The 9378-nt window shown below is 65.3% G+C and overlaps 1 protein-coding gene across 4 annotated transcripts in view; it reads right to left on the bottom strand.

Moving 5' to 3' along the window:
* Positions 1–6: 6 nt before the first annotated feature.
* Positions 7–9378, bottom strand: part of ZBTB7B (zinc finger and BTB domain containing 7B) — a 13131-nt gene continuing 3759 nt past the window's right edge. For 2 of the 4 annotated variants that reach the window (XM_057382460.1, XM_057382462.1), the window contains exons 2-3: positions 2238–3241; positions 7–1391 (exon numbers count right to left, since the gene is read on the bottom strand). In XM_057382460.1, the coding sequence (XP_057238443.1) occupies positions 971–1391; positions 2238–3232 (1416 nt within the window). In that variant the 5' untranslated portion in view covers positions 3233–3241 and the 3' untranslated portion in view covers positions 7–970. Of the gene's footprint in view, positions 1392–2237; positions 3242–7323; positions 7526–7733; positions 9085–9378 lie in introns of those variants that run through there. The other 2 variants (XM_057382458.1, XM_057382461.1) reach the window with 2 other exon arrangements.

Here is a 9378-nt window from a genome sequence, read left to right as displayed (position 1 = left end):
GCAGCCTTTGTTTAAAAAAAAAAAAAAAAACAAACACAAACAGACATACAGACAGGCAGAGGTGGCCCGGTGGGGCAGGGGCCGCCCGCCCATGCTTTGTTTGGTTCCTGACACCAGAGAGGTTCAAGTAGCCGAAAAGGTTCAAGTTCACCATAAGGCACTTTAAAGCCATGACGGGAGCAGAGCCCCCCCGGCCCCATCACCCCTCCCGGCATCCCATGGCAAGGGACAGATGTGGGGGCCGGGCAGCGCTGGTGGTTGGCAGCGGAGGGGCTGTGGGAGGGAATATATTACATCATCTTTTTTTAAATATAGATAAAACTCTTATTGTAGACAAATAGTGCCGGTCCCCTACACCCCCGAGAGGCTGYGCCCTGCGGGGGGCATGTGCAAAGGACAGAGGGGTGACCGTGGGGGCCTGGCCACCCCAGGGAAGGGGGGTCCCACAGGGCCAGGGGATTTCAGAAGGGGAAAGGGTCCGGGGGGGGCCGGGGCTGCCCCACACCCGGGTGGGCTCACCCAAATAGTGCAACCAAGAGAAAGCAGCCGGGAGTGCAGGGGCGAGGGGGGCTCGCCGGGGAGGGGCTGCTCGGAGTGGGGAGGTGGGGACAAGCTATGCACAGCGCAGGGCAGTGGCTCCCCCACACTGGGGAGAGCATGGGGGGCTCTCCCCAACTGGGGAGGGGGCTCGGTCCATGGGTGCCCCTGCCCGGTCCTGGCATCCACCAGGGGTTTGGTGGAGGGACATCCAAGTCCCAAACCCCCTTCACCCACCTGGGCATGACCAGGTGGGCCCGGGCATGGTGGCGAGTGGTAGGGGCCCCCCACCCCCTTGTGCAAATCGGCCGAGGGGAGTTTCCCCCTTTGCATAACTAGGAATGAACCGTGACGGGAAAAACAGGAACAGAAACCCCAGCGGGCACGGCACAGCTCGGCACGGCACGGCACGACACCTGCCGTTGCACCGGCTCTATGCCGTCTCCACCGGCACAGCGCTATCTGGCTGCGGCCCTTCCTCGGCCTCCGGCTCCTCTTCCTCCTCCTCGGGCTGCCCTGGAGGCCAGTAGCGGGAAATGGAGAGGCGCAGCCCCTCCAGCCGCCCGTTGGAGAAGTCGAGGCCGGGGGGCCCCGCGGGCGGCGGGGGCGGCTCATCGCGGCGGCGGCGGCGGGTCCGCACCTCCAGGCAGTTCTGGCCCTTGAGGTGCCGCTGGAGGTGGTCATCCTTGGCGAAGGCCTTGTGGCAGAGGTAGCACTCGTAGGGCCGGGCGCCTGTGTGCAGGTGCATGTGGTTCTTCAGGTCGTAGCTGTGCAGGAAGCGGGCGCTGCAGTGCTGGCAGGAGTAGGGCCGCTCACCCGTGTGCTTCCGCATGTGGATCTTCAGCTTGTCGTTCCTAAAGTTGAGACATTGGAGATATTGGCATTGGGAAGCCAACATGGCACCCAGCCACGGCGGGGAGGGCAATAGTGTGGAGAGCCCCACAGCAGGGATGCTCTGGGTGCTCCATGGGGCATTGTACATCTGCATGGCTGAACAGGAGCTGGGTGCTGGCAGGGGGGACGCTGCTGGATACCCTGCATTGATCTGACAGCGCTTAGGGCAGAAGAGCCCCTGGACCTGCACCAAACCGGGCCAGGGCTGGTAAAGGAGGCGTTAGGGGTGCCATCAGCTATCAGGCCTTGGTTGATCTGGCAGGACTCACAGAGCGCAGAACRCCCCATTGAGCTGTCTTCACCAGCAGGGATGGAAGAGGGGCACCACAAGGGATAGAACTGGGTACCCTGGGTCAGTACAGCAGCACCCATGAACCCATGAATCCCACTGCACCACAAAAGGGCTTGCAGGGGGTGCCATTCAGTACCCTCTGTTGGTGCAGAGCACTCATGGGGTGCAGAGGATGCTCTGGAACTGCACTGCACTGACAGGACTGGCAGAGGGGTGCTATGCAGTTGCCATCAGGTACCCCAGTTCAGTCCTGCAGCACTCAGGGGATCCAGCCCTGGCAGGACTGGCAGAGGGGTGCCATGCAGTTGCCACCAGGTACCCCAGTTCGGTCCAGCAGCACTCAGGGGATCCAGCCCTGGCAGGACTGGCAGAGGGGTGCTATGCAGTTGCCATCAGGTACCCCAATTCAGTCCAGCAGCACTCAGGGGATCCAGCCCTGGCAGGACTGGCAGAGGCAGTGCCACAGGGATGTAATTTGGTACACGTCAGGCAGGGTCCTTCCAGCAGCACTCACCGCGTGAATCGAACTCCGCAGACCTGGCAGGCGAAGGGCTTCTCCCCCGTGTGCGTGCGCATGTGGCGAGGCAGTTTGCCGGCACCATGGATGACCTTGTGGCAGACAGGGCACTCCTGGGGCATCTGTGAGCGGCGTTTCCGCACCAGCTTGTCCGGGCTGTCCAGCCCAGGCGCCAACGACTCGTGGTGCAGCGAGCTCAGATAWGCCATCAGGTCGGGGTCGATGGCATCATCGTCAGAGGCGGCCTCCTCAGGGGACAGCGGSGGTTGGTAGGGGAAGGGGAAGGGGTGTGGGGGCAGCTCCTCCTCTTCGGGCAGCTCAAAGCTATCATAGGGCAGGGGCAGCCCCTCGGGCAGCGGGGGCGAGGGCAGTGCTGGCGGCGGTGGGGGGCTGCCGCAGCCCTCAGCCTCAGTGGCTGGCTCCTCGGCGTGGTTGTTGAGCCGGGCACCGCGGGCTTGCAGGAACTTGCGGGTCTTCTTGCTGCGGCGGGCGGTGGGGCGGGGGGGTGGCGGGGCCGGCACCTCTCCCTCGGGGAGGGCGGAGAAAGCCTCCAGGTAGCGGCGGGCGCGTTCGCAGTCGCCATCATCGGGGCCGGGAGCCTCCAGCCCGCTGCCCTGCAGGATCTCCACGCAGGCAGCGATGACACAGGGGATCTCCAGCAGCCGGGCAGCACGCAGCACCTCGCCCATGTTGGCGCTGCTGATGGTCAGCGTGGCTGTGTACGCAAACTCCAGCAGCGCGCCCAGCGCCTCCGGCCCCACAAAGTCCAACTCACAGACCTCCTGCCCTGGCCCCGGCCCTGCGAACAGCTTCTTGAAGTAGCGGCTGGAGGCGGCCAGGACGGCACGGTGGGTGCGGTACTCCAGCCCCTGGGTCTTGATGGTGACRTCGCAGAGCAGCCCCAGCTGCCGTTGCTCGTTCAAGCAGCTCAGCAGCTCGCTGCTGTGCTCAGGGAAGGGAATGCCGATCAGATCGTCCTCTGGGCTGGCCATTGTCCTCACCTGCAGGAAGGAGAGGATGCTGCCTGTACAGGAACCACCTGGGAGACAGCACTTGGAAGAAATACTGCAGCTGGAACATCGCCGTCATGAAAGCCGGGGCACAAGGAACCCTTCGTGTACCTGCTGGGTGGCACTGGGGTTTCGGTGGGACACTGAACCGGGGCAGGCTCGGGGGCTGCGGTCTGCCCTCAGTCCCCTGCATGCTGTGTCGAGGTTGGCGGGCACAGGCCCCCCGCCACAGGCCCCCACACTTCCTTCACTGCCASCAGCACCCAGCCGCCTGCGCTGCCACAGCAAAGGGGGAAATCTCAGCATGGTGCCTTTGAACAGCACCAAGGTGCAGCGCTTCCTGTGCCAGCCCACCCACAACCCTCCTCAGCCCCCTGTCATGGCCAGGCGAAGCCACCAGCTCGCAGCAAGCTAATCCTGGGAACGCGGGCCTYGCTGGCAGCAGGCACAGGTGGGCGGGTGAGTGCTGGGAAGAGCACCCCGAGGGCCGGGGGCCGCCCCATGGAGCCCAGCTGGGCTGGGAACAGGGGCCACACTTCCTGCCACCGCAGATTAGGATCAGCACTAGCGCCGCCGGTTCCTGCCCCCGCTCCTGGTGGGGACTGGGCCCCCTCCCTCCCCCTGTGCTCCAGCCCGGGGCCACTCCTCGCCCAGCCAAGCCCAGCCTGCGCCAGTCAGGCCTTTCCCACGCTGCGGCTGGCAGAGCTTGGCCTCAGCCCTAAACCCAGCACTGCTCACACTCCCAGCTGTGGTGCAGCACCAGGGACCCCCATGTTCCTGTGGTGCCAGAACAGGTGGGAAGGGGGAGCCCATGACCCTCACAACCTGCAGCCAGGGTGAAAGAAGCAATGGCAGCTGCGAGGCTGCAACCTGCCCTGTGTCACCMTGTCCAGCTATGGGCAATGCCCTTGCAGCCATCTGGGCACCCTGGGGCTGCTGGGTGACACTGGCACTGCTGGGTGACAGTGGGATGGGAGCCCAGCGACTGCAGCCTGGGGGAGGCTGAGGTGGTACCAGCACTGCCACACTGCGRCTCTTGGCGTTGACAGAGCTGTGCCATGCCAAGCCAAGCCACGGTGGACGGTGGCACGTAACGCTGGCCATAGTCAAGCCRTGCCAGGCAACGCTGAGCCACGCCAGGCCCATCCACCCCAAACCCACCAGGCCATGCCAAGCCACACGGTGCCGTCGGCAGGCGGGCGCGGGGGACATGCCCCCTCTTGCCCATGGAGGGGCGGCGCGGCCGACGGCCCCCGGCACAGGGGCCCATCCCCAAGCCGGCCGCTCCCTGTGCTTGGGCGGCCGCCAGCTGGGGCTGCCTCGGCAGGCAGCTGGGAACTGGGAACGGCCCCGGAGCAACCGGCTGCGGAGCCGCCCCAGCCGCTGCCGAGCAGGCCCGACCGGCGTGGCAGGCGGCAGCCGCCCCTGAAACCGGGAGCCAGGCAGTGCCGACCGCCTGGGACGTTGGCGCCAGCGCCCGTGGCCAAGCCCCCCTCCTTGGCAGGAGCCCATCCCAGCGCCGGTTGGGGTCCCCTCTGCCTGCCGAAGCGAGGGTGATCGGATTAGGGGTGATTAAACCATCAGGGCCCTGGGAGCCAACAGGCAGTGACAGCCCCCAGTGGGATTAGGCAGGATTAGCTGCAGGGGCAGGATTAAGTGGGGGGGGCAAGTACCCCATGCCACAGCTTGGGCAGCTGGAGAGGCATGACAGGGATGTGGCACCTGCCAACGGTGGCCACAGACCCCCAGGACAGTCACAGGCAATAGTCACAGTGTAGGGTGGCACTGTGTCCTCCAACACTGCCCCCCCAGCAATGGCACTGGGACAGCCTCCCTTCTGCCCTGGTCACCACAGCACCTCCGGCCCCACAACACACCTGAGTACTCACAAGACCAATGGCATCCACTGGCACCTGCCTGTGGGCACAGGGCAGCAGTTGGGGCACCATCATATCCCAGTGGGTGGTAGGTGCTCCAAGGAGCAGGCACAGCCACCAGCCACACCACGTCACAGGTGGGCACAGCCTCAGTGCCTCCAATACCACAGAACCCATCAGCAGAGGTCTCATAAGGAGCTGGGACCCCTGAGAACAGCCACAGGACCTGACACAASTGCAGGGCTGGGGCAGAGCGGGGGCGAGCGAGGTGGCGGTGGCAGGAGGGGGATTTTCCATCGCASCAGCCCGCCCGTTACGGCTCCTTTGCTGACACCCCCACCCCCCCGCACATCCTCCTCACTGGAGTGAAGTCACATGCTGAGCGGCTGCTGCCGTCGAGGAGATCACCGCAGTGATAAGGAAATGGCGGAGGATGAGGTGTGAGGGGCCTGGAGCCGCCCCGGCCCCCCAGCATTCCCTGGTGGTGCTGGAGATGATGGCTGGGACGGAGCAGGTGGTGATGCCGTGCCCTCGCCGTGCCAAAGCTTTCTCAGTTATGCCAGCGCTGTGGCTGGGCACATTTCGCCCGCAGCAGCCGAACAGGACTGAGGAAAGGGGGAGTTGGTCCCCRTGCTGAGCTGGCTCCCATGCAAGGCGGGTGGCAGCAGGAACAATGCCTGCCCGGGTCACCCTGACATCCCTCTGCCAGCCCATGGTGCCAGGCTCCACCCACCTGCCAGCTGCCTCCATCCCAGGGGTCCAGAGCCATGGACATGGGGTGGGGCTCCTACAGCATCCATCCTGCATGGGGATAAGCCGTGTCCCATGCCACCAAGCCAGGATGGCATCCTGGGTGAGAGCAGAGTGCCAGCCTGCGCTGARCACTGGGCCACAGCTTGGGGTTGGTGAGTTGTGAGATGGAGAGGGGTGTTTGGGGGGTTCTCTCGACCTGTTCCCCCATGGGGAAGGTGGGCAGAGGTCCTGGGGTGCACAGTCCCCACYCTGGGCTGCTGCCATGTGCCCCTGCTTTTGGTCACGAGAGTCACAAATGCTGTCGAGGGACTTGACAGGCACAATGGGGAATATGAGTCACCCAGGAAGGGGAGCGCAGMATAGTGTCTCCCCAGCCCTCACCCTGTGGGGCCCCCTCACCCTTTGGGAGCGAGGATGGGGAGCCAGGAGTCCRGGCTGTGAACCCCCCCATCCTGCTACTGCCCTGCCTGAAGCCAACGGGGACTAGCAGTGGCCCTGGAGTGGATGGCCACAGTGTGGAGGGTGAGGTGGCTGCAGGGCAGGGGCTGTGCAGCCCCTCTGTCWGCCCAGCAGGGAAAAGAGTGGCCAGGGTCTGGCTCAACCGGTGACTTTAACAGGAACATGAGGGGGTCCGATTGCTGGAGGGAGTGGGGAAAGCAGCACTGCTCTTTGAAAGAAGAGAAGAATGAGCAGAGACAAAAGGAAACAGTTTGGAGATGAAAGAGGATAAACAGTCCCCCACCCCTCGCACTGAGAGTGAGCCCCATGGCACTGTCCAAGCCCCCTGATGCTAGCCAGCTCACCCACAAAGCTCTGTGTGCTGCGTAGCCATGGCACATTAGCCACTGGCATTGAGAAGGGGGCAGGAGCGCTGTGGCCCAGGGCTGCCTCAGCACCCATTCAGCACACACCTGGGGCACAGTGCCAGCCCGGCGCGATAGCTGTCATGGAGGCTGGGCACAGACATCCCTGTCACAGCACAGCAGGACTGGAGACACTGCCAGAGCTGCTCTGGCACCTGCGGCAGGGACGAGAAGCAAAGTCCCCATGCCGCCCACCCACCCCACTGGGACTGTGCTGGCAYCCTGGCCCCCTCCTGCTGCCAAAACCCACCCCGCTGCCACATCCGGCTGCCTGGCATTGCCACTGCGGGGTGTGGGCCCTGCTCTGCCCAACCAAAGTGACCCAGATCTCGCCCGTCGTCCTTTTCCGTCCCATCCCATCCCATCCCATCCCATCCCATCCCATCCCATCCCATCCCATCCCATCCCAATAGCAGCAAGGGTGGCTTAGGGCTCAGGCAATGCCAACATCCCACAGCCTGCCGGTGCCAAAGCAGCCGGCTCAGCTCGCCGTGTGCCCAGGGTGCCACGCTGGGTGCCCACCACCCTGGCAAATTCCTCCACCGTGCCGGTGTGAGGGCAGGGTGGGCGTGTGGCTCACCTGCCCCGTGTCCTGGCGTGGCTCCGCGCTGCGTCGCGGCCGGGCTGCCGGCCCGTGAGTGGCAGGGAGGGGAAGGCAGGGTGCTGTGTGAACTTGGCCCCGCTCCCCGCTGCACTTGAGCTCAGGATCCCACCTCAAAAGGAGTCGACGCCCACACCCCGGGTCACGCACCTCCCAGCCCCGCTTCCCAGAACACACACAGCATTAACCCTTTGCGGCCGGTACTGCGCTGCGGGGCGCCGACCCGGAACCAGGCAGGGGGCATCCCGTGGCCCACTCCCACGGGAGAAAACTCCCATTGCTGCCAGGACAGGCACCCCGTACCATAAAGCATCCCTTCCCCACCGCTGGCACTGTCTCAGAGCCACCTGCCCCTGCCCCCCACACCGACGCATCACACAGGCCCTCACCTTGTCCCCCGCCCCAAGGCAGGGCGCTGGGTGCTCGCCACTGGGCGCTCGCCACTGGGCGCTCGCCACTGGGTGCTCGCCACTGGGCGCTCGCCACTGGGTGCTCGCCACTGGGTGCTCGCCACTGGCCGTGGCCAGCCTGGCCGGGCTGGGAGGGCGCCTGCGCTTGGCGGGAGCAGGGCTGGGCTTGGTGCTGCGTGCTGCGGCCTGCCCGGCCAGCCCTGGAGCCACCCCCCCGCCCCCCATCCYATGGATTCCTGTCCTGCTCTACCCTTGGAGCGGGTTCCTGAGGTCCCCTGGGGAATGTGGGAAGCASCAACAGCCCAGCTGGACTGTGCTGCCTGATCCCCTCCATTCCCTGGGCAGGGGCACTCGCGGGCCCCCCCGGCCAAGGCTGCACGTTCGCGCAATCCCCCCATAATTACACCCTCTGCGTCCCCAGCTAAACAGCAATTAGCAGCCTGGAGAGCGCGCCCCACACCCCACCACCAGCACCAGCACCCGCCCAGGCCACCCACGCCAGGCTGGTCAGGGGCACCTGCACTGGAGCACCCTGCTATGGGCCTGGATGGGCTCCAGGCACCACGCTGGGGCTGTCTGTAGCAGAAAGCCAGGCAGAAAGGGGAAGAGCCCCAGCTGGACCCAAGGGGTCTCTGGCTCAGCCCCAGCAATGCTCATGGAAAGAGCTGGGTGGTGCAAGAGCCCATGGGGAGGCAGTGGAGATGGCAGGTGGGCAGAGGGGCATCACCAACATGGTGTTCCACCTCCCCCATCACTGTGGACCGTGTACTGGGCAGGAGCCGGCTGTGGTACCAGGGGCTGCCCAGTGCCCAGAGCACAGGCAGCACACTGCCAGCAGCAGCAGGGGTGTGGGCAGCATTGCCCACCGCACTGCCACAATGCTTCAGGCTGCCCAGCTGCCCCAGCAGAGGACACGGCCCTGGACAGCGTCTGTGAGAGGGGGGAAGGACAGCAGGAAGGGAGAGMGGGAGGGAGGGATGTGGCACCTGCTGCCAACCCTTCCCCTGCCCTTTGTTCCCCATAAAGGAGGGGAACGGCGCCAGTCCCCCCTGGCCCAGGTGTGCCAGGTGCTAAGGGCGGGAGATAAGGTGGGCGAGGCGGGCAGGGAGGGGCACGGCACAGCATGGGCACGCAGCCCTGACTCAGGGTTCCTACTGGTGGCCAGGCTGGGCTGAGTCACACGGCCCCCCCACCCTGGGGGTGTTGCAACCACCCAGGCACTGGCCACAAACTGCTGCTTGCCCCGGCTGGGGGCATACCCAGAGGGCCATGTGGGGAGGTGCTGGCCTTTGGGGAAGATGGGCTAACCCTCATCCATCCCTCCATCCCTCCCTCCCTCCCTCCCTCCCTCCATCCTCTTCGTTCCATCCTTGCCTCGGTCAGTGGCACCCTGACAAGCATCAGGGTGATGGGATATGGCCACATCCCAGCTCTTCTTCCAACAGCAGGACGGGTAACCTCCTCTCCTGCATCCCATCCTCACACAGACCAGCACCCTGACCTGCCAGGGCATGGGTGCCATGGCCACATGCTTGTCCAGGACAGATGTGGCCAAGGGCATGTGGCCTCTGCGTGTCACCCCTGGCCCTCCCAATGTGCCAGGGAGATGGCTGAGGCACAGGGG

The sequence above is a fragment of the Malurus melanocephalus genome, unplaced genomic scaffold, assembly GCF_030028575.1.
Source record: "Malurus melanocephalus ecotype Western Australia unplaced genomic scaffold, MMel_1.1 scaffold_567, whole genome shotgun sequence".
In the NCBI taxonomy this organism is placed as follows: Eukaryota; Metazoa; Chordata; class Aves; order Passeriformes; family Maluridae; genus Malurus; species Malurus melanocephalus.
Note: the sequence above shows the minus strand (reverse complement) of the source record. Positions and strands in the feature narration are given on the sequence as shown.